This window comes from Mytilus galloprovincialis, chromosome 3 (assembly GCF_965363235.1).
Source record: "Mytilus galloprovincialis chromosome 3, xbMytGall1.hap1.1, whole genome shotgun sequence".
NCBI classification, from domain to species: domain Eukaryota; kingdom Metazoa; phylum Mollusca; class Bivalvia; order Mytilida; family Mytilidae; genus Mytilus; species Mytilus galloprovincialis.
Genome location: NC_134840.1, coordinates 26641543 through 26667766, shown reverse-complemented (window position 1 = coordinate 26667766; position 26224 = coordinate 26641543). Strand labels below are relative to the sequence as shown.

General features: G+C 31.3%; 1 protein-coding gene across 1 annotated transcript; it reads right to left on the bottom strand.

The window, feature by feature from the left end:
* Positions 1–107: 107 nt before the first annotated feature.
* LOC143067565 (uncharacterized) lies at positions 108–25820 on the bottom strand. The gene is made up of 8 exons (XM_076240907.1): positions 25511–25820; positions 7836–8580; positions 7344–7364; positions 4138–4250; positions 3374–3441; positions 2526–3013; positions 1395–1718; positions 108–551 (listed from the first exon to the last, which is right to left on the bottom strand). Exons 1-8 carry the CDS (start codon positions 25619–25621, stop codon positions 172–174), a joined length of 2250 nt encoding a protein of 749 aa, XP_076097022.1. The 5' UTR covers positions 25622–25820; the 3' UTR covers positions 108–171.
* Positions 25821–26224: the final 404 nt, after the last annotated feature.

The window sequence follows — 26224 nt, the reverse complement described above, 5'->3', positions numbered from 1 at the left end:
TATCCATAGATTTACTGTCGACAGAATTTTAATTCTAGTTCTAAGAGTTTAAGATACCTTCACTCAAATTTTGCATAATCTTTCGATTTATAATTAAAAGCAACAAGTAAACAAATAACAATTTATTATACAAATAATAACTATAAATAATATGTATAACATAACAGACATTTATCTTTTCTTTGTTGCTTCCGAACATGCATCATTTGCCGTGTGGAATACACAACTATTTACTGAAGGATCCCAAACTAGTCCGGATGAGCACTGCTGAATAACTTCCCTGCCGGACTGACATTGAATATAAAGTGAACAATTAAATGGATGAGAAAAATAGCCATTGTTTTTACCTAAACACGGTAATATATCTGGACAAATAAGTTCATTTCTTGGAAAAATACATGACGATGTTTCTGGGTCGTATACCAGATTTTTAGCACATGTCAAGACAACACCCGAATTTCCCGAAATGCATTGTATGAATTTTGAACAGTCTTCTGGATGCGCATGTAATGTTCCTTCGTCAGCTTTGACACATGGCTCTTTTTCGTATTCTGGAAAGATATAATAAAAAAAAATGTTATCATGACTTTAATATTATAGAAATCATGTAGAACTTTGCATGAGAAGAAGTTGTTAAAGATTGTTTTTCTTCGTCATAAAAGAAGAAATGTTCAAATGGAATTTATGTCATCTTTTAGTCGTGAGGTTAAGTCTCTACCGATCCTAACTGGTAGTTGTTCGTTAAGTATGAAGCAGATATTATTGTTTTTTCAAGTGAGAGGTTTAGCGGTATAAAACCAGGTTTAATCAACCATTTTTTACATTTGAAAATGCCTGTATCAAGTCAGAAATATGACAGTTGTTGTCCATTCGTTTGATGTGTTTTGTCCTTTGGTTTTGGTTAAGGACTTTCCGATTGAATTTTCCTCGGAGTTCAGTATTTTTGTAATTTTACTTTTTACTGTGTCTGTGTTATTGTTTATTGTGAATATATATGCAGACTCTATGAGATATATTCCTGATAAAGTTGTTAATTTGAAAATCAACAGAATGAAGATTAATATAATTTTTTGACTTCATGTCGAACGAGGTTTTTATCTTTTATTGTAAATTGCGTTGGGAGCTATTATTATCTGCGGAAATATGAATACACATTCTTACATTAAGATCTCTAAAAGATGTATCCAATAATGTTTTGCAATATCAAGTTGAACGGTAACCAGATTTTTAATTTTCAATGGATAAAGATTAAATACATAATGGAACCTAAAATAAAGTAAGTTCTTTTCATTAAAAATATACAGTAATCGTTTTTCCCAAAAAGGTAAAAACAATCGGTCACGAAGGCAGTAAACCAGCTCCAAATAATAAAATACAAGATTACGTATTCTTACCCGGTCTTGCAGGATAAATAGGTCGTGTGAGTCGTTTAGTGTGGATCTTTGGTGAGGATACTGTCGTTGTCGAGTTTATTGAAGGAGTATTTGTTGTCGTCTCTGGTTCTTGACCAGGTGGTTTTGGAGGTGCTAGAGCTGGATCTGGGCATACTACACCAGGTCTGTGTGGTACACATACATTAGAATTGACATCAAAGACTGTATCACCAGCACACGACCTCACCAGCGATACACTATGTTCACATTGAAAATATTTGTTGCAATCTGTCGGATACGGATAGAAATTCCCGCCACTCATATAACATGGTTCCCATGCAAACACTGTTGAAAAGAAAAACCAATTGATTTCTGATTAATTGGTATTGATTAAATTACTCTTTTAAAAAGATACGTTGCATATTGTCATAAACTTATCAAACAAAACAAGGACATTAAACGATAATTCCGTTTAAAAAAGATTCAACAATGACGCTCGAATTAAACATGTTGAATAAAATGACAAAAAGAGTAATAAGATCCAAGGCATTAACGACCAAAAACTCCGAAGGTTTTGCCAAATACAGCTTATGTAATCTATTCATGGTAGAAGATCCTTAGTCATTACGAAAACTTTTAAGTTTGTTAATACAGAGTAAATTTCAAATGAAGAAGAATAATGTGACTAAATATTGCTGTGAAAAACTTATAATGAATGACTATATCATCGTAATAATTATGGATGAGTTTCATTATATAACATGATGTGGTTCTTCATGATTTTTTTATCTCGACGAATGACGGGTCGATTAGGACCAAACTTCTACGACAAATAGGTGTCCTTAGAAAAGGCTTATTAAGTTAATTCATGGTGTAGTAAAACAGCAAAAATATGAATTAACTATCCTAAAGAATCAAATTCAATATATGTTTCGTTCAGAAAAGAATCACGTAATTAAGAAACCTTTGGAATCAGATTGATGAAATTTATTCAAATTGAATTTATTTTTTTAAGTGGAAAAAGATGGCGTTACCATTAATGGTTGATTATTTCAAAATCGTCATGCAAAGCACAATTTACCCCTGTAATAGTTCACATGGTTGATCATACAACAACAACCTCATTTCTTAATATGCCTCATTTACACTTACATATGTCATCTTCACTCCATCCAGCATCCCATCCGGAAGTTGTTTTTACAACAGTCACTGGTGTTGTAACAGTAGTTTTTAAAACTTGTGTTGTTGTTTCTTTTGTTGTTGTTGTTGTTGTAACTGTCGAAGAAGTTTCAGTTGTCTTTAGTGTTGTTGTTGGTAAAATCGTTTTTAACTTTGTCGTAGCTTTCGTTGTTTCTGTTGTCGTTTTCATTTTGGTTGTTGGTTTCCTCGTTGTAGTTGTCGTCGTCGTCGTTGTTGTCGTTGTCGTCGTAATAATTTTATTGAAATTCATAGGTGTCCTTTCATGTTCTATTTTTATTTTAGCATTTTCAAGTTCAATTTCAAATTTATCAACGAGTGCTACGTTTGCATTCTCGCCATTGTCTTGCACTTTAGGAGCTGAAGTTTCTATTACTGATATTATGTCTTTCTTTGAAGCAGCATTCTCGATGAAAAATAATGTAAAATTTATGCGTTCATTCCTGAAATAGACAATAAAGTTTAAAATTACAACAAACCTTCATGGCAGTTGTGCTTTATTTTATCTAAATCTTGGGAAAGAAATAACGTGAAAAACTTAAAGAAATTGACTCAGAAGTTAATAAAACGCAGAAAAATGTGTTCCTGTGGGATATACAATAGTTCAATCCATCGTATGTCAAAGCAGAATATAGATATCGAAGTTATGTGTATAGGTCAATAAGGCAGCGATGCAGTCATTAATAGTTCTTAAAATAATATAGAATCTTTTTTTCTAGAAAATATTGACTGATTGGCTGTTTTCTAGAAATTACATTATTTTACAAAAGTGTCAAAACTTTTTAAAATATGTTTAGGCTTACTTTATAGAAACCAGCTCACATCCTCTGTATGTTTTCTGAAAATGACTGTTTCTGTAGTAATCATCCATCTGTAAAAAGAAAAAGAACATCAAAAGTAATTAATATGTGGGCAGATCCTTACTTATCATATACTCTTTTTGCCAGTTATAGATATGCTAGTATAAAAATCAACTCAGGCACAGCAGATTGATAAGGAAAGTTGCAGAGATAAGTTTGGTTATCACAATATTTGTAAACAGATCATTTTGACCAAAAAAAATATTGTTAACTATCGATTGATTGCCTTTATTCTGATAAGTATACATTGTTAGCGAATACTGTGACAGTGTTATCAAACGACAATATTCGGCTTTTTTTCTTTTTTCTCATTGCCTTGATAGTAACAACATCAACTGCGACTTGTCACACGATGTTTACTGCCAATAATCAACCACATCGGTGCCCTAAGTGGAAAAGGAACTGGAAACCTTTCTAAAAACAACCGAGTTCAATATTTGAATTTTTCAGGTATTCTTGTTACTCCATTTTAGTTACTCCATTTTGTTTCTATGCAGTGCTTAAATTGTGTACTGTTGTTTATCTTTTTGTTGGTTTTTTTTTTCTGGGTTATGAACTATGATGTATGATAAAGACATTGGTTGTTACCTTTACATTTTCTTCCTATGCTACTTGCAAACGTTTAAATATTCGTGCTGTTTTTTGTTTATTTAAGTAATGTTGAAAATATCAATAACATAACCATATTTTCCCAAAATCTATTTTACCTGTTGACAGTAAGCTAAAGCCAGCGATTTGAAGTCCGACGGTGTAAGCTCGTCCAGGCTTTTACCAAGTCTGTTATTCTTAATTTTCATGTTTAAACTGGCACGTAACATTTCTGAAAATTAAAAAAAAGGTTATATATAATGTCTTGAAATCTTCTATGCCAGGTCAGATTTAGGACAATGTATTGTAAAGCGCCCAGTTACTTTTATCAATTAACTAAAGTTCTATAATAAATATAATGATTATAGCTCCTTAATATAATAATTATGAATACGCACAAGATTGTAATATTAGAGTGTTTCCTTTGGTGTTCAATCGATTTTTGACTATTAAACAGCGGTATACTATTGTAGCTTATATCTATAAAGTGGATTAGAATTTTTTTTAAACATTCAACAGAACAGCCAAGTAGTTTTTTTAATTCTTACTATGTCTATTGGAGTTGGACGCTCAGTGTTAATTCAGTTACATATGATTTATGAATTGAAAATGAAATGATACCAGTGCTGAAGCTCTGAAGAAGGCAAAGTGATGTGGGGCTATCGGTTGCGGGTCCGGGGTTCTTACAATAAACAGAGATCCGTTTCATTCGTCACCTGATTCTACATATCGAATCAACTAAGAGAGATATATGAAAACAAATGTTATATATGTGTGCTATGTGACTTTCAAGACTTTACATAAACCAATAAACAGTATTATCATCTAATAGTATTCAAGTTTTATATCGTCAGGTACCATTTACAAGTGTTTGAAGTGTTTTAAAGCGTTAAAAGCAGGTGCGCTGAGTTTATGTTTTGAAAAAGAACAACCGACGATTATTCCGCTGTCACTTTCTTATATATGCAAAACACGTATGAGCAACACCCATCCAACATCAAAATAAGATGACACTATAGACATGATAAAGTTAATTATAACTGGAAATTCATGAGCAAGGTCAAACAATTAAAATAATTAATTTCAACAACTGTAATGTAATTTATATTATAATTAAGTTTGTACAGTCACGCAATTTTAAAATACCACGTACTATTTCTAAAAATATGGAGATGTGGTACTATGTATACTATACAAACGTTGCGGCAAACTGAATTGGTTAAGTTATTTCCTGTAGGTGTTCAGAAAATTTTTTGTGGTTTGTTTTTAGTGAATGGAAATTTCAAATCATTGATGAATACTCATCTGTCCTGTTCATAGTTAAAAAAAAAAAAAAAAAAAGGACCTACAAATTTACTATGAAAACCCATATAATAAGTTACGGTACTGTGTACAAAGCTTGCGAAACGAAATATCATAACCTTGTATTTATGTTATGACAAAGTATTGCAAACAAAATCCTTTTTGAAGTATTACCTGTTTCTCTCACTATTCTATATTTTAAGAATGACAATATCACTTTGAGTACTTCTCAAATACATGGTTAAACGCAAATATGTACTTTTAAGCATACTTATTAAAAGACACGAATTCATAAATTTGAAGCATGTGGATGAGAAGTTTGAAACCTTGACCTTGCAGACAGACATTCCAATGTTATTCTTAGTTCACCCTCTGTGTAAGGGCAACAACAGTATTAAGTACATGTATCATTAATATCTTTCATGGGATGGCATTCAAAGTTTCTGAACAGGACACACGTCTTGAACAACAGAATGACAGGAAGGTGTATAGACTAAGAGGGATTCCTTTACACCCATACGGAAATGACTTTACAGAAAGTTAAATGCCATTAAACCATACAACAATATTTAAAAACGAATATGTCTATAAGTAGATAACAATATAACAATATTAAGGAGGCTCGAGGGTATACAAATTTCAGAAAAAAATCAAACATTTGTTTTTCATTACAAATTTTATTTATTTCCTTTTGTAGTTGTTACTTTATCATATGGTACAAAAATCATTCAAAACAATCAATTCGTGTTGGCCTCAGATGACTTTCAAAATGTATACATCATTGAAAAAGTTCCAAATTATCTCCCTTTGGTGGAAAAATGCCATTTTTTTATTCTAAAATTGAAATATCTTTTTCAACTCATCGGTGACCTATCTTTTTTAATATAATTTCCATATAAGCTGTACTTAAACTAAATTATTGTAAAATTTTAGCGATTTCTGTAATAAATTTCTTTTTTTTTATTTCGATATTACCTTTATTTCTCCTATTACTTCAACAGGAAAAAACCACCTTTACAAAAATGTATGCTTCTTTCGAAGGTATATTGTGAGCGCAAATGAACGGTGACCCCACTTTTTTATTTTATTTTTCTATTAACTATAAGATAAAGTTCATTTATAGAAAAATATAGAGAAATCCTATATAAATGATTTAGACCCGCGAACCCCCTTAATCATAATCAGTCGTTTTGTCTTCGCCCTTATTAGTATGCCATCCAATAAGGTTTGACGGCCAATTTGGTAGTAGGACTGTCAGTTACACCCATATTTGATATTGGCGCAACTTTGTGGAATTTGGTTTTAACCGCTCTTCAACTTTGTTATTAATCAGTGTTGCCTTCATATTGTCTTTTGTGCCACTGATGAGTCTTATGTATATAAGGTTCGTCTGGTGTACTTAATTATACAGACTAAACCCATTTCATGATTTATTCTTTAACAAAAACTGTAGCTCCAATTGAGTATGCGTTTTGAAATTTGTATGTGACTTTCGTAAAAGTGAGAGGTTTAAGGTGGTACCCAAGACTTTCACTAATATTAATTTAGCTCGTTTAATTTTCATAAAATTTTGTCAAAGTATTTTCTTTAACCCATTAACAAAACTATAAAAATTTCAAAAATTTTGAACCAACCGTTTTGCCAGAAAAATTACACTGGTTATATAGCAGTTTGACAAACACCAATTTTGATCATTGAGAAGCTTTAATTATATTCCTTTTACAACACAACGTCATTAAAAAGTTTAGCTAACTTTACAGAGTTATCTCCCTGTAGTGTTAGGTACCACCTTAAATAGACATAAAACCAGGTTAAATCCATCATTTTAAACAAAAGGAAATTGCTGTTACAAGTCAAGACAGTTGTTTTCCATTCGTATGATGCATGTGTTTGAGCTTTTGATTTTGTCGTTTTATAAAGGACCTTTTCAATTTTAATTTTCGTTGAGAGTTCGGTATTTAAAAAGAAAGGTTTTTGGCTTTATAAGAATTGAAATTTACATTCATCATCAAAATATACATACCTATTTCAGTATCTTGGTTCTCTGAAGAAGAAGAAAAAACAGCATTTTAATAGTTTGAAAATACAACATTTTTCATTTGATGATATTTGATTGCATTTTCGAAATTTAATAGATGTATAAAACTGAATATCAATAACGCACATGTATAATATGAAAATAATGAAATGTTGTATGATTGCCAATGAGACAACTATCCACCGAAGTTCAAATGAAAAAAATGTTGGCAAGTATAGGCAACCGTACGGCCTTCAACAATGAAAACCCCATACTGAATAGTCGGCTAAAACAGGCATACTAATAAGTACTGTGTCCTGTAAATTGTTTAATATCACATTTCAATTAAAAATTAAATGAAATTTAGTACTTATAATGGTTGTTTTTAAATTTTACTCATCAGCATCATTAAAACACAATTCATTTATTTGTCAATAAATATAAATAACGTCTTGTAAAAATTCAAGTATACAAGGTATAATAAGCATACACACTTACTTTTAAGCTCTACGGCAAAGTAAATAGCAGCACCTAAACTTGCAGCTAAAATGAGCAAAAGTAAAATCCCAAATATAGGACCTAAAGTTTTCTTCACTTTTCTACTAAAAGGTTCGGGGACTGGTTGGATAAAAGCGAACGGATCAAACCTTTCATCAGAAGGTCTGTCCGATCGGAACTGAGTTGAGCTCCTTCTCGATTGTTTTGATTGTGCACTTTGATTACTTTTAACACTGATTTCACTTTGAAGGCTAGCTGTAGATCTAGCTCTTGAAGGTGGTCTTTGGGGACTATTTCTATACTGGTCTTTCCTGTGATATGGTGAGTCCCGTTTTGTTCGGTCTGTAGGACCTTTTGTTATTTTATTGTTATTTTGAATGGTTGCCTTTGAAGCTTCGCTGCCACGTCGACTTGTCGCCTGCGACTCTTTACTGACACGGCTTCTCTCACTTCGATCATCTTCTGTAGATTCCTGTCGGGCGTGATTCGGATGATAGAGTTTATTTCGTCCTACTTTTTGTCTTGGGGATTCAAATTCAGACAGTTCACTTAAAGAGGTAGTACTGTAACCGGAAGTTTCATCAACAGCTTTTCGTCGTCTTCGTTTCTTATGTTTCTTTTGTTCATCTGCTATGGTACATTCAGATTGAATTGTTCGAATTCGTGGAATGATTTGGCTGCTTGACAAATTGTCGGTGGCTCCACATTCTGCACTATATGACCGGCTGTGGTGAATTGGTGTTTGCTGAAAGGAAGAAAGAAAGAGGTTTTTGTTTTGAAAGTTTAGTTAATATAATTAAAAATTTCTGTTTCATTTAGTCTCTTGTGGAGTGTTGTCTCATTTGGCATTCATACCACATCTTCTTATTTTTATATTTCCGAGTCAATTACTGTGTTGTCTTTTCTTATATTATAATTATGAAAAAAGAAGATTGGGTATAATTGTCAATAAGACAACTCTTCACAAGACACCAAATGACACAGAAATTAACAACTATAGGTCACCATACGGATGCAGCCTTCAACAATGAGCAAAATCCATACCGTAAAGTAAGTTAGAAAGGTTTCTGACTTTTATTTGTGTCATTCGATGCTTTGTGGATACTGCTATATTATCATGCTTGTCGTTTGCCATTTGTCAACAGTTTGTTTGTTTTTCTGTTGGTGTATAATACAAAATGTCATGATTTAGACACATTTTTGTTTGGAATGCCGTTATTCGACTTTAATACAAAAATGTGTTAGTTTAAACATATTTATTCATCATCAATACAAATATATCATAATACAAAATACACAATAATAATAGGATTCGGAAACAAGCTATATATAGCTTATATTAATCCGTTTCCTTGAAATACCAACTCAAGTTAACTATTACATAAATATAGCATGCAATGTTACTATGATATGGAACAAGTATAAACTAAGTAACTATATAACAAAAAAGAAAGGAGAAAAAAAAATCATTTTAAAATAATGAAAATAAATACAACAAAAGAAGAAAAAAAAGTAAAAAAAAGAAAAAAGAAAACTACACCGAAATACTACACACATGTTTAGATGAAATGCAACTTAGTGAGAATAGTGAATAACAATTTAACTTGTAAATCTCTTGCACTTTAGTAGGAATTTTTGTACTTTTCCAAAAATATCTTTATTTTGGTCTAAATTTAGAACTTGTGATCCAAATAAAAGTAAATTCGTGTTTAGTGTGACTGGATAATTAATTGAGAAAATAATGTCATTACGCAATTCGTCATATTTTTTACAATGCAATAAGAAATGAGCTGTAGACTCGATCAAACCACACGAGCAGTTTGAAGAATCTACTAGATTTCGCTTGAACAAATGTTCATTTAGAGAACTACTATTCATCCTTAATCTGGCATGTAATACTTGACCCATTCTTGTACCAGTGTAGTAAAAATTTGGGCATTTATTATTTGGGTTTTTTATACGACTTTTAAAAATGCTTAAAGACGTAGAATTTCTCGTTTGGTCTGGTAACTTATTCCACAATTTAATAGACGAAGGAAGGAAATAATCGGAGTATAGATTGGTTCTTGTACGAATTTCCGAAGTATTTTGAGTCTGACGAGTGAAATGGTTATGTAAATTAACTATTTGATTTGGTACCAAGTTTTGTAAATAATATGGAGTTTCCTTATTCACCATTTTATAAAACATAGTGAGCTTGCGTTTTTCCCTTCTTTCTGAAAGTGTTTCCCACCCGTTTCCTTATAAATCATCTGTATCGAAGTTAATTTATTCCCACCTGTTACAATTCTCATAGCTTCAATTTGAACATTTTCCACTTTATTTATCAAGTATTGTGTTTGATTATCCCAAATGACATCCCCGTACTCTAATATTGGTCGAATGTATGAAAAATACATTTTTTCTAAAGTGAACCTATTCAGTACAAAACGCATCTTCCTAAGGATATTTATTCTATTGTATGCACGTTTAACTATATATTCAATGTGAATATTCCATAATCCATTATTTGAAAAAATAATACCTAAATGTTTATGAGTAGAAACTTCTTGAAGATCAGTGTCATTCATTTTTAAGATCGGATGACTAGGTTTTATTGATTTTCTTGAAATAATCATGGTTTCTGTTTTTTGTGAGTTAAAGTTTACAAGCCACTTAGAGGACCACATATGAATTTTATTCAGATCTCCATTAAGAAGTTCAGCAGTATTTTCAGGGGTGTCTACTGTCAAATAAATACTAGTGTCGTCTGCAAATAATTTGATAGTAGCTTTAATATCAGATACTATATCATTAATAAAGATAAGAAAAAGTAGCGGACCTAAAATTGAGCCCTGTGGGACACCTGCATTTATCTGTCTCCATGTTGAATTGCTTCCATTTAAGACCACCCGTTGACTCCTCTCAGATAGATAATCACAAAACCAATTAAGTAAATTTCCAGAAATTCCATATTGTTTAAGTTTTGATAATAGCTCTTTATGCCAAACCCGATCAAAAGCTTTGCTGATGTCACAAAAAACCACCCTAATCTCTTTTCCGTTATCTAAAGCTCTACCAAAGTAGTTAGAAATATCTATAAGTTGATTTATGGCAGAATCGCCTTTTGTAAAACCCGATTGATTAGGGGTGATTATCCTATTTTCAATAAGAAAGTTGTGTACATGTTTATAGACACATCGCTCCATGCACTTTGATAATATACTTAACAGCGAGATTGGTCTGTAATTTTTTACTTCATTACAATTATTACTCTTAAAAACAGGAGTTACATTTGCTTTTTTCCAATCTGCCGGAAATATAGCTTTAGATAAAGATAAATTAAATAGTTTACAAAGTGGAAATTTTAGCTGTGATACAGCCTCTTTTAATAAAATTGGACTTATCAAGTCTGGACCTGAGGCCTTATTTGGATTTAAAATCTTTAAAACATCTTCGACCTCACTATCTTTAAGTGTAATGTCACTTAGTGTATAGTCTGGAACGGTTAAGTCAGGAATAACAGCTTCGGTATCATCTATGTTTGTCTGCATGGCAAACAAGTTATTAAATTCATTCGCTTTATCGATATCATTAAAAATCAAGTTATCATTCTTAAGCAGGGGAGGAATACCCGAGTGAGTAGGTTTGATACCAGAAATTTGGTTACAAGTTTTCCACCAAGTTCTTGCCGATAGGTTACTATTTGACAATTTTTGTATAAGATTATTTTGATATTGTTCGCGAGCTTGTCTTATTGAAGTGGTCACTTTATTTCTATTTTGTCTAAATTTATTCCAATCGGCGGGTCGGTTAAACCGCTTAGCTTTCGAGTGTAAACGGTTTTTCTTTCTTATGAGTTTTCTTAAATCGTTATTTAACCAAGCAGGGTCAGATTTACGAATAGTTACGATTCTATTGGGTATGGAAATTTCAGCTGCATCAAGGATACGATTTGAAATTTCTGAATTAATTTTATCAACATCATTTAGAGCAAATATTCTATCCCAGTTGGTTTTGGTCAATATGCGTCTATATTCATCAAAATCACCTTGCTTATATAACCATATTTTTCTTTTAAAAGACAAACAAGCAGGTTTTTGTGCATTAATAAATCCCATAACTGGACAGTGATATCTTATTTGGTCTAAAAGTGGTGGCCCGACTCCACAATACGGTACAAAATCGGAATTATCAGTTATAATTAAGTCAATTAGCGAAGACGATTGTTCCGTAAAATGAGTTGGATCTTCAATAAGTTGTTCTAGACTGTAATTTGTACAAATATTATGTATTTTGGAATTAGCCCCATTTAGCAAGTTATCGTTAAAATCTCCCGTTACAATAATTCGGTCACATTTTACATCATTTACAGCAGACTCAATTGAACTTTCAATTTTTGTCCATATTTCATTATTACTTTTAGGTGGCACGTAGAAGGTTCCGTACAATACATTTTTGTTATTTATTTTTAGCTGAATCCATATAACCTCAACACCGGGCACTTCCAAATCATCAAAAAATGTGTTTTCTTGCATGTGTCGAAGAGACTGGACTTTGGTTGTATTTAGTTACATTTTGTTCATGCGTTTGCACATATATTGTTTTATATATGCCGTCCAAAACTGATCGATGGAATGTCACTTTGGTATAGTAATTGTGTTGTTTTTTTGTTTTGCGTTCTATGCATGTCAATAAACATTTCCTATGTTTTTACAATTTTTGTACTCGGTTATATATGCATATGAGCCGGTAATTGGTTTTAATGTGGTAGTACTAACAATAAAATTCGGAAGTCACATGTAAATATCATTTTTGATAACTTTACCAACCTTGACTAAATAACATGAATGAAATTAGGAAAAAAATTGACAAAAAATGTACAACCTAATATTTATACTTATTACTGAACATATTGACAGTGCATTTTTTCAAATTGTTTATAGTATAACATGTATATAATGAAAAAATCTCATTTGACTTAGATTAATAGTAATGGTAATGTGTCAATAAGTGCGTACATGTACAGGAATGTGCAACTGTATGTGTACATGTACATTGTAAATGTGTTATACTTGTAGACATCATTCTTGACAGATAGAAAATGTCATAGCCTTGTTCTTCCTTTTATAGCTTTAATTATTTACAGGGGACACAAATGAATATAATTAAGTATACAAACAGTAAACAAATTATAATGGAAAACAGACTTATGGTTAATTTAAATGTTCATCAAGTGTCAGCTACTCTCCACGATTATTTCACTACATAAATTATAAATAATTACATAGACTTATATGGATGTTTATATATGTATAATATAATAAATTTTATTTCATTTTTGTCATAATAAGTACCACAAAAATACCAGAAATATAAAAATGATATTTTAGTAACCAGTAAAATACTTTTGAGTTTCCCATTGTCACGACCCCTTCATATTTTGATTTAGTTACGAATCAGCAGTTTCTTGATTTACAAATGACTTTCATTTTAATTAAATGTAGAAAAAATTTTAAAAATGACAACGTTTTTATACGTTAGAGTATATGAACGACATCTGTTTCTGTAATAAACTTTTTTTAAACTTTTTTTTTTTTGTGACTTGGATTGAGGCTTGTCTCATTGGCATCATACCATACCTTCTTATTTATTTTGATATATGTTCGGAGTCGTTTGCTGAGAACAAATACACATCACACATTGAAAGCATTCTGGTTTTCAGGAAGATTTATTGATTATCACTAGAAGGCTGCTATTTCTTATTTTGTGTATCGGTAATGTATAAGGTGGTTTTTTTCACTTAATAGTAAACTAATGTTTACACTTGTTAATAAACTGAAGTGAAGGTTTTAGTCAAATCAGCGAACATAGTCTTTCCCATGATTTATGGCTAATATTGACAGGTTTGATAATAGTTTTCTCACGAAATGGTAGAGATATTTGTGGTCAATCAGAAATGACAGAATGGTAACGTCATAATGGAGCTTTGGTTAAACTAGATCTTACATGGATCTCGATCAGTGGAATGAGGATACGCGATGAAGTGTAAAATAAAAAGTTCAGACAAAGGAATTAAAGAATAACGACAAATACACAATGATGCTAGAATGATACAAGCACAATCTTAAAAAATAGCAATAATGAACCATTTATACTATTAACAGATTTAAAATGCTTGCAGTTATTGAAAAACACCCAAAAAACGCAACAGCAAGGAAATGAATTTTGATGCCAAAATTAAAAATAAACCGGTTTCTGAATTAATAAATATACCAGTTTATGTTAATCCCAGAAATATAAAATATTCGTATATACTGAACAAAATTCTTCAATTTTCATGTCTTATTACAATTATTGCCATAGACGGCAGGTAGTTGCTTGCCACTTTTAAAGCTATTTTTTAATTCCACTACTGTGCGGGGAAAAGGGGAGGGGCAATAGAAAACAGTTTTGGTAACATTTTAATATCTATATCTTGTTGTAAACTTATTTTAGTAATGAAAAATTTACGTTCAAAGATATCTGAGACTTTTTTTAACATATCTGAAACTTCATCACAAACACTCGCTTACAGAACCAATAGTTCTGAAGGGAGACTACAGAACACCGCCATAAACAAGGAGAATTCATTAAATGACAACGAAGACGACTTACGAGTAGTCTATGGAAATGTTCCTTTTTAATAGCATTGCAGGATAAAAGCAAATCAAATAAATGCATTGGTGTACCCTTTAAAATTTCGCAACCCTTTCTACGTTATACGAAATATATATCGCAATGGAGGAAATGGATAACAGACAACAACCATTTCAACTGAAAGGTTAATTGAATGTGTTCGAGTACAGTACTTGCACGCTTAAGGTGGCAAATACTTTTTTAATAAATCATGTCATAGACATACAATAAGAAGAGATTACACGAACCAAATATCTTTTTAAAATATGGCATAAAAATATAAAATATCAAACATCAAAACATACTATCCACACTGATATGTTTCCACACTTGTAAAATATGGCATAAAACATGTGATTTCTTACATATACGTATACGTTTCTTTTTAATTTTCATTTTTTAAGGGTCATTTTTTTTTACTTCTTCACTATGAAATTCAGATATTTTTATTCAAGTTGCTAGATTAAAGTAGAGATGAATAATAAGAGATTTGGTGTATGCGCCAACTTTCAAAACTCATATGTCAATGTAATCGGCAGCAGTATTATCTGCCAGCATCTGCATGTAAGTTATCACCAGCATATATCATCTTCAATGCACTTATTAAAAAAAAAAAATGAAATGAATGACTTTAGTTTTTCCTCATGTTTCGGTTTTATCTTTCTCAACATACATTTGAATATATGACATACAAAACTTTAAGTGCTTTTTCTCAGACAGCTATTGTTTTAACTGCTATAACAATCCTATGGGTAGTAATAAAAATAAATATACCTTATTGTAGACTTAAATCTATATATAACACCATTAGAAGTCAATGAAACCCGCATAATATTTAATCATTTTTTTAACATTAACTCGAGGCAAGGAAAATGACAGTACAAATTTTACATAGTATAATTGGAAGATTTAAAGGAAATTTATTATTATTTTTCATTTATTATCTCATAAAACCTCTCTTATGACTAACTTCCTTGCCTATCTGATAACCTTTGGACATAAGGTGGATCTCAAAATGTGTTTCTGTAGACTAACAAATCAGATAATACCAATACGTGCTCTTAACCTAATATACATGTGGGTCATGCCCTTTGTTGCAGATTAGTATCTGCGATTAGCATGATTGAATTTGTAATATTTAGGGCAAATTGAATATGCTACAAGGTAAAAATGATGATATTAATAAAAGTGGATAAGATTTTAATTGGATTACATTTTGACTAATCAAGACGTTTGTCCTATACTTTAGGAGTAGTCTTTATTGCTGTTTTTGCAAAGTCATCAGAGAACAACTCCTAACACTTAAATTGTCCTCAACAGGTCAAACAATTTCATGGCCGACTAGGTTTTCTGACTCATTCTTAAATACAGGACTCCAATATGATTCAAATAAAACCGTTGTGTTTTTTTTGGGGATTGTTGTATATCAGATAAAATAATTGGTGAGATTAAAGTCGCCTGTTTTGGAGGGACTTTCAAAACACATAGACCGCCATCCTTTATGATTATTGCGATTTTACAATATTGCCCTCACAGATAAAGGTTTGACACCAGAAATGTTTTGTAAATATTTTTTTAAAGATATTTGGTATCATTGCCAATCTACAAGAGACCAAATGACTACATGTCAGTGTATGTAGACTAGTCTTTAGCACAATGAGCTACCGAAACGTATAGCAAGCTACTAAAGACACAGGCAAGCCAAATATGACAAAAAGAAACTTACGGCCTTATTTATGTTAAAATAACACAGGCTCCTGACTTGAGATAGACACCCAATAGTGTGGCGAAGTTTGACGTTTTCGAAAGCGCTCCACTTACATTTTCCTTCAACCTAAGACAGTAATGTAGCAGCACAGTAGAAGAACAAACTGTAAAATCTGTTGTAAAGGGGTTGGCTCATCAGGCCGGTACTAAAAAAAGGAGACAAAAACAATATGCAAACAAAGCACCAATCAAAAACAACTAGCAGATACTGGATGCTAGAAACAAGCTAAATTTCAACTAATACATTAACAATGTTTTCACAGAATAAACTATCAATACGTAAACTGCTTATTATTGTAAGAATATCAAAAGCAGTTGGCGAAAACACGAGTTTATGCAAAGCGAAAATACAAATATCGACAAGATTATCTTAAAGTTTTTATACAGATTAATTTTTTACTTCTATCTATTATTATAGATATATTAGTTAGGATATACGAAAAACAATGTAAGGCAGTTAGAATACGCAAAATTCTAATGCAATCACAAAAAAATTCTGATCAGACTAAATATCAAGTCCATGTGAAATGCCGAGTTTGCTTTGATTGGCCTATCTGTAAGGAGTATGACAGTATATATATTCACATTCATATTTTATTAAGGACCTATGTATATCGTGTAATAAATATGACACTTTATATCGAATCTGTCTCAGCAAATACGTAAATGATATCAAAATTATGCAAATCTCTGTTCTTAAATAGTTTTTGTGAAATTCAATCTTCCTTTCAACTGCTTTTGAAAATTCTTAAAGAAGAAGACTTATAAATGACTTTTTTAACTTATAAATAAGATGGCACATGCACAGAACCTATTCCACTAATAGACACGACCTTCTGTCCCATGTATGGGAAGCCTCACTTTTGCTGTCAGGCGAAGAACAAAAAATATTGCTCTGCCTTTGCTTGATTTTTGGTTAGTGCATGCAAGAATATTGTGTTGTGAATTGATAAAGATCGATAAACAAGTCAATGCACTTTTTTGCGAAGATACATGCAATATCGCCTTTATTGTGCATATATAAACGTTTGTAAAATAACATATATTTTGATTAGAAAAAATGAAGCACTCCGTCTTTCTAGCCTGTGTCTTTGCGACATACCAGTATCGGTCATCGAAGTAACCCAACCATTTTCTCTTCATATCTAATACTTTTAAAGACCGGCAAAGAGTTTGTGCATGCCCACGTTAGTTTAGTTAAAACGAGTCTGGCTATCAGAACACCAGGTGTTATTGTTTATAGATCTAAGAAGATGCGGTATGAGTGGCAATGAAACAACCCTCCATCCAAGTCCCAATTTATAAATTTAAACCATTATAGAACAAAGTACGGTCTTCAACACGTAGCCTTGTCTCACACCGAACAGCATTTGTGTACGTCTATTTAATATGAAGAGTCGGATTTTATGGTGCATGTGTCTTCAAGTTAGTATACGCGAAACATTTCTTAAGGGATTATATAAAAATTATTCGAAGTCGGTTAGGACTTTCTTTACATGTTTTTATTTACATGATATATGCGAATTAATCATACTAACTAATTCCTTCTATTTCTACCAATACAGCCCCTCTCCATTGTCTCTTAGAAGACGGTATATCGAGTGACGGAGGAAAGGGTTTATAACTAAGTAAAATATTAGTTATAGAGAAAAAAGAATTAGTAACATTAATAAACAGTGTTAAAACATATAGGAAAAAAATTCTATCCTGTAGTTGCTGGCATATTGCTAGTTTATTCAAAACAAACGGGTATGTAAATTATATATAAATATGTAGGATCCTGTAATTCAGCAGTTGTAGTATCTTGCTGTATATCACATTTGATTTTCGTTAGTGTTTTGTATAAGTCAGACTGTTGATATGGAAATAAGAAAATTTGGTATAATACGTTAGGTTTCTCGTTTGAATTGTTTCACGTCGGTCCTTTTACAGCTTGCTATATTATTATTATATATGCAGTATTATTTTTCTCATTGACGACTGAATGTTTTTCGCATGCTTTATCAAGTTATACAGATATCATGTTGAGCAACTTACATAGATATTAGGAAGGGTGCTTGAATGAACTGCTTGAGCAAGTTACATAGATATCAGATAGGGTGACTGGATGTTACTACTTAACTTACTAGTTATGGGCTTTGCTCATTGTTGAAGGCCGTACGGTGACCTATAATTGTTAATGTTTGTGACATTTGGTCTTTTGTGGATAGTTGTCTCATTGGCAATCATACCACATCTTCTTTTTTTTTATAGTTACATAGATATCAGATAGGGTGACTGGATGTTACTACTTAACTTACTAGTTATTTAGATATCAGATCTTGTTATTTGATGTTGTTAATTAAACAATTATATACAAAAACAGTGACTAAATGTCATTAATAAGTATGCATGCTTTATCAATTTACCCAGATATCAGATGGGATGACCCACTCAAACTAGCTACTTTAACTTAGATATCAGCTACAGGATGATCGGATGTAATTGAGAATGCCTAATCAAGTTAAATATATTTCGTATAGGGTGACAAGATGTTATTACGAATTCTTATGTAGACAATTGCTTACATCCACTTCATTTGAACTTTGGAGTATAAAGTTGTCTCATTGTCAATATAATAAATCCACATCTTCTTTTTTCATATATATTTATCGAGTCACGAAGATATCAGTAAGGGTGATTGCCTACGGGTTATTCAAAAGGGTGACCTGATGATATGCTAATCAAGTAAAATAGATATTAAATAAATAGGGTGATCGAATGTGATGCTTAAAATCAATAAATAGATATTAGGTATGGTGACCGCGGATGTGTGTAAATCAAATTACTTATATCAGAATATTTTTTGATAAGGAAACATAAAAAAAAGTATCATACCAATTAGAAATATAATGATAAAACTGTGATGTATTTAATAAAAAAAAATGAATTAATCTTACTTACGATTTCGATGATATTCGGATACAAATTACTATTAGCGTTCATTTTATCTTCTGTACATTTTTAAAATGCGGACTTTTGACACAACACGTTCGAAGGCACCTTTGGAAGATCTAAACAACGACGCCCTCAGTTATCAACCCAAAACCTCAAAACCACAAGAACGAAGTCATTGGTTTTAAGCCCACAATGAATTATTATTGACTTTTTATTTGAGGATCCGGAGGAGTTAGAGAGAAAAAAATAACTGAAATTCTAAATTTAATATCTATCTGGTAAATCAAGGAAAAAAATAAAAATAAAATATCAATTTATGATTTGTCAAGTAATTTAATAAAAATATGATTAAATTGAAGCCTGTCATTCATGTTTCACGTACACCCACAACGTCATGCATATTCAATGTGGTAAAACAGTATACAATTATCGTTTTTATCAATAAATGATAATTTACACCTTTACCGAAACAACAGTTAAGCGTGACAACACATTGACTAATTCGATAATACGGTAGCGAAAAACCAATCAACTTCAATATATTTGGGTGTATCGTCAATATGACGTCACGTGCTAACAAGGAAGTCGTACTATTTAAGATATTCGAATGACCTTTTTTTTTTTAAAGTAAAATAGTATATTTTAAAACAACTGGGTTTATTGTTAATTGGAAAGTTTGATTGGGTTAATGTTGACAGATGCATGTAAAATATGCAATGCATTAAATGTTTTGGCTTGTGGGCATAATTTTACAGCGTACTTTAAGGCTTGCTTAGGTGGTGTTTAAAACACCCAAACAAATCATCTATCAAAATGATTGATGTCAATAGAATAACGCTTCATTTTGAGAAAGAGATAGAGAGAGAGTGAGAGTCTGATCAGAACATGGCTAGCAAGCTATCTCGATGCTCCTTTAAGCATTGCAACTCCAATGATGATTATTTATACATCGATTTATTCAATTTTCTCTTGCATAAATTTTGTCTGACATTAATTGTCCATTAGTTGAATAAAATTTCTTATCACACTGACTAGAGAATATTATAATTTTAAAAAGAAAATGTACTTATATGGACGATATGTTTAAGGGTTAACATAAAAAAAATAACAATATTATAATTGTTTTTATTTTCATCTTTTACCACACACATGTCATCATCATGTAACTTTATGTATATCGTGTCTTGATGTAACTTCAAATCGCTAAGGTTGGTCAGTTCATCAAGAGAGAACAATTATGTTTCACACGGTATAAAACTTAAGACAAAGAAGACACTTGTTTTTTATTCAAAACTTGTTGATGAACAATTGTTTTTTTTTAAAGACATCAAATGTCAAATATTTGTAGTTATTACAATTTGGATGATAGTAAAGATATGTTATTATAACTCTTTGGTGGCAGTAAAAAGTAAATAAACATGAAATATTGTGTCACGTCAGTAACATCATGAATATACACGTTTTATGCAAATAAAGTAAAACCATGTTAAATAGAAAACATATCATCAAGAATATACACGAACTATTTGCCACTAGACGTAACGTAAACAGTAATATATGTACATGAAAAGTATATGCATGAACTATTTGCCACTGGACGTAAAGCTAGATACAAACTATATATATATCAATCTAAATAAAAACGGAGTACGCAGTTAATAGACACTATTAGACTCAGTGTAACCTTGGTCGCCTTTTCAAGCAATTAATGATGTCCATGATTATTTGTTTTAAAACCTATACACAGTTTCATATTTTGTTTTATATTCGCAAAACACTTTGCAAAAACGAGAAAATGTTAAGGGTAGTGGGGCTTATGGTCAATTCTAGAAGTACTACCGTTTTCTGGTGTTTCGTTTTAAATTCTTCGTCATTACCGTGTTGACTTATCAGGCGATCTTATGAAACATTTCGATATAACTTCTATAAACATTTCGTTTTATTGCAAAGACTATATTGCTAAGTTTATTTGTGAAGTTCGTGCAAATTTTTTCTTAACAGAAATATTGTGAGTAATAGAAGGCATAAGAGAGTGGAGTAAAAATGATATTTGGCGTGTTGTCAGCTTGGATCTTTGCCGTCGGTTTTTCTACTAATAGCACATTCGCCTCGTCTCAAAACCATTTTGAAAGTAGGGACCTACGGGAAATAAGGGGTATTATATCAAAATTATATTGGGTGTCTCACCCGCTGGGGTGAAATTATTAATTATTGACCTATTTCTTGTGATAATTCACACAAGGATAAATATAAACGACGAGGTCATTTCATTTGTCTTTACATTGCTATAGCTGCCAATCTGTGGTGACAATCAGTTGATTAGTTCCAGTTATAAATCATGTCTACTAGGACATACATATACTTGGACATATATACATAGATATGTTCTATACCTGATGACCAGTTACATTTTTCTTATTAATTGTAATGACTTGTTTCTTTTAGGCTTAAAACTAAGTTACCCTATGAAAATGTACAAGTCATGTTCAAATGCTTTTTTTGTGAAAAAAGACCACATTAAGTGAACATATTATTTTTTTCTACGGTATGACACTGAACATTTTTATCCGGAGAGGATATTTTGTAATTTGAGTGATTGTCTCTGTTTTCATTGTTTCAAATTTTTGAACCACGTCCTCCTTTTTTTTATTTTTTTATTTTATTTTAACGTGTATCTCACTTTTTTAAATAACTTGCCACATATAGATTCTTACATTGATACCAGTGGATTATCGGATTTATCCAATCGAGATAGTTAAATTATCAATTTTAAAGTCCGAGCCGCCTCGGCGAGGACTTTAAAATTTATAATTTAACTATCGAGATTGGATAAATCCGATAATTCACGAGTAACTATGTAAGAATCTGTTTCTCTAATGATTAAAAAGACATTTTCTTTTTTGTTAACCGAAAATCCCCTTCGAGTGCCTTTCACATTGCACGAAGTTGTCAATTTTCCTTAACACCTGTTATCGTATTTTGATTCATTCAGTTAGCTAAAAAGGTCATGACCCTTAAAATCATCCAATGATCTTTTGAGATCACCAGCAACCACACGTTGATTAATTTTTTTTATACAATGGGTTCAGAAAGGGATAAATTTCCATAGAATTAGAGAATCATTTTTACACACCTGCTTAGTTACTGTAGTATAAACATACAAAATATTTAGGAGTTTAGGAATTAGGATTCACGTGCTCATTTTAGATCGTATTGTATATATAGGAAATCAATTTAAGTTCTTAAAGTAGTTCACCAAGAATATTTCAATTATTCCAGAAATCTGCATAAGGTCAATCAAAATGCAAACAGACGTATAGTATGCTTCTTGATGCCAATATTCAATCTGATAAAACTCCTTGTTAATATCTGGAAGTGTTTTATAAAACTCTTTGATTGCAAATTAAAAAAATAAAATATAAGTTGAATCTTTAAAAAAACACATATGTCAAATAAGAGGCAAGTCATATAGGTGACAGTCATATAGTAGATTTAGGTTCTATGCAGAGCCTTAATATTTCCAAAGTGATTCTTAATTTGATAAAGACAATAAAACATAATATCTCTACCAAACAAAATAAAGCTACAAGCTAAATCAATACAGTTTACCTAAAATACTATGCAGAACGTGTGGTACTTAGAAGTTCATGTGAGCATCTCAATGCATGCTTTATATAGAACTATAGAACCCCAAACGTAATAGCGCCAAATATATATTTGCGGAGCTAAAGCAGAACACTTAACACAACGACTTATAACAAAAGTACAAACAAATCAGGTTAAACAAACAATCAAGAAATAGAAATAAAAAAGGGAAACTCCGAATATAACAGAATAGAAATAAACTGATATTGTATTTTATGAGATTGTTTCCACTAAAGCATCTCTCTTCCTCCCCTCATTTCTCGATGTTTTTTCATGTTTTCATATAAGTGTATCTGGACAGATGTTGCCGAAACCCTGTGGAATATTGACTTCATTAGTAGTGATATCATAACAATTAGCTATACACCTGATATTAGCCTAAGTAATTTATTACATGAATAAATGAATTTGGTCTGCCGCAATGAACAATTCATGGTGTTCCAATTATAGCAACAGCAGACAAAAAAAGAGCAAGAAATCCACAAAAAACATCTTTGGTGTCAGAAACTAAGCATTAGTAATTTAAATTGTTATGGATTGTATTATCAATTTGAAAAGGTTCGCCAAACAACAGTATTCTCAATCAGATGTTATGTCTTTTAACACCTGATGTTTGTAGTAAACATACAAAAGTATTTATCAAATAAAACGTTTAATCACCCTGAAGACAAAACTCGTACAAATTACATAGTTAACAAGGTTACAAAAAAATTGTAATGTTATGTCTTACACGAGTGGTTGATAAATGTCATAATAATTACAATAATTGTTATGTACCGGGTAGATGAAACTACTAATATAGTATATGCATGTAACAGACTAGCTCTAATTATATCATGAGGTAATATAGATGTTTTATGAGGATATTAATTATATTGCAGTCAATTATATGTCATTAAAATTCCCCTTTTTGTAGGAAGTTTATTTATGTCTGTCACTGTGACAGCATCGTGATCCTCATCAAAGAGACAGGGCCCGTATGTTAATTAATTGTTTTGAATTGAATGTATGTTGTCTAGGTTCAACTGTTGATTGGTAGAAACTAGTGACTTCGATTAGTTTTTTAGGCAGCTTTTATTCATAGAAATTTCATCTAGGTCACGTCGAATAGAAATTTTCATTTACCTGTACCCAAACATATAAATCTGGGAGTTTAAGTTTAAGTTTAAGTTAGCAGGTTTACTGAAAGACCGATAGGGAACATTATACTTAATTGTCGTAAACCTTTTGTTTAAAAATGATATAATAAAATAAGTCTTATATGAAAAAATTAAACATTGAAACTAGGTTGCAGTAACTGCGAGTACTGTTGGACGGGTACTTTGTGTCGTTTATCTTATCTTCCTTGGCCAAGTTCACATATAATAGATTGTTTTCAACTGATGTTTTACAGTTGGTTCCCTATGTTATTGTTCAACACCATTGTGTCAGATAAAGCAACGGATTCACAACAAAATTAAACACCGCCATACACATTTAGTGCCTGTCGCTAGCCTGTAACATGTAAGTCAGCAGTTGTTGTTTGTTCCTGTCTGCCCTATTTGTTTTAAATGATACACATTTAACTCTATATGTGAGTTCAATTGAAGAAAAAAAGGTTTCTCAAAATACTAGTCTCAAAGTTATATTACATAGAAACAAAATAACTAGACAGCAGGTAATTATACCGTACGAGACATGAAGGCTACTCCTCTGTCCGCTACTGGGCTAATCATACCGTACTTCGCTACTATAAATTTTCAATGCTCTGCCTAACAAATCTGGTGAGTTTTTATAAGGTACCGTATCGACATCACAAATGTCAATAGAAATAATACTATGCTTTTTAAATGTATTTACTGCTAACAAGGGTCTCAGATGGTTGCGTTAATTGAAATATTTCAGAATACAAATAATTATACTGAAAAAAAAGGAATCTGCCTGCTAACTTTTAAATCGTACGTTGTTCAAAGTAATGTTTCTCTCAAATTAAAGTAATACAAAATAATGATGACAACTATTATTTTATGCAAGGGAGAAATGCTCTAATAAGTTTGATTGACAGTAAATTAGTTTTAACATAAAACATGCAGATAATATATAGATAAAGATGTCAGACAATACACTGAAGATGTACATGCATTCAAACAGAAGACGAATGACTATATGTAAAATGGTATATCTATGTTAAAGTGGGAATATTACAAATTTAGTGCAAAATATTCCGTAACATCTATTCTCACGTAAATTTCATTGACGACAATAGTTTGGGATTTACAAAAAAGGACAAGTTCATAAGTATACAACCGTTTTTATCGTCATGATAAACATGCGATATGTATAAAATAAATTATTTTATCAAAAACCTGACTATTTGGATTTGATAAAAAAAACCAAAAAAAAAACACACTAATCCTTTGATTTTGATGTAGATGGACAGGAATTCAATCAAAGAGTTGTGCGTTTACTGCCAGAAGAGTATTTTCTTGCATTTAACTTTACTCCGATATTTTTTTATTCAAACCTAAATGCTGCAAAATGTACAGATTTTTTTTTAATTCCTTTAGAAACAGGTAGATTTACCCTATTTAAGTAAATGGTTAGGGTATTGATAATCTGTTACTAATATTGGTTAGCATATTTCATCTTCTTTGAATAAAGTCCTAGGCAATTCATTTATATAGTCTTACCATTGTTTCTGAGAAGTCCGACAGCATTGTTGTTGAGAAGGACTCGTCATGTTTCTCATGCTGGTTGTAACGATTATCATCGAAATGTTTTACCCAAGATGGTGTTTCCATCACACTTTTCTTTTAATTCCTGAAATTGCCATAACGACCTCCTTTGGTCAAAAGATAAAATTTAGAACATGTTGTATAATGGTAAAATAATCCTTTAATTTCAAACTTGGAACTTTGTTTCAGCAGTTACTGAAATTCCATCTCAATCACTGAAACTTGCCTCCACGCCACGTTCGAGGATAATTCAACAATGCATTACACATGCGCTAATACAAGGGAGTCCATTGTCTCTATCATTAAACCAGTCATGTAGAACTCTGAAGAACGATATACTATGTTTAGTCTGTTTTGGCCTAAAGCAAAATAATAATCATTATATCCTTGCATTTTATCAAATGTATTAATACCATCTTTATAAAAAATCTTACTTCCTAAAGGGTTAAATATGTCCATAGTCCAGATACTACCAATACACGCTTTATTAATTAATAATGACTAAATTTAGAGATAAACTAATCCAACTATTTGCTCTTCTATGTGTTATTTGAGATATTTTTTTAGGCTCAATTTTTGGAAAAATATTTCAATCATAAAGATTCACCTAAAACCCTAAAATCTTAATCATTTAGGAAAATATGTAAAAGAGATAGGTTTTGTTTTTCA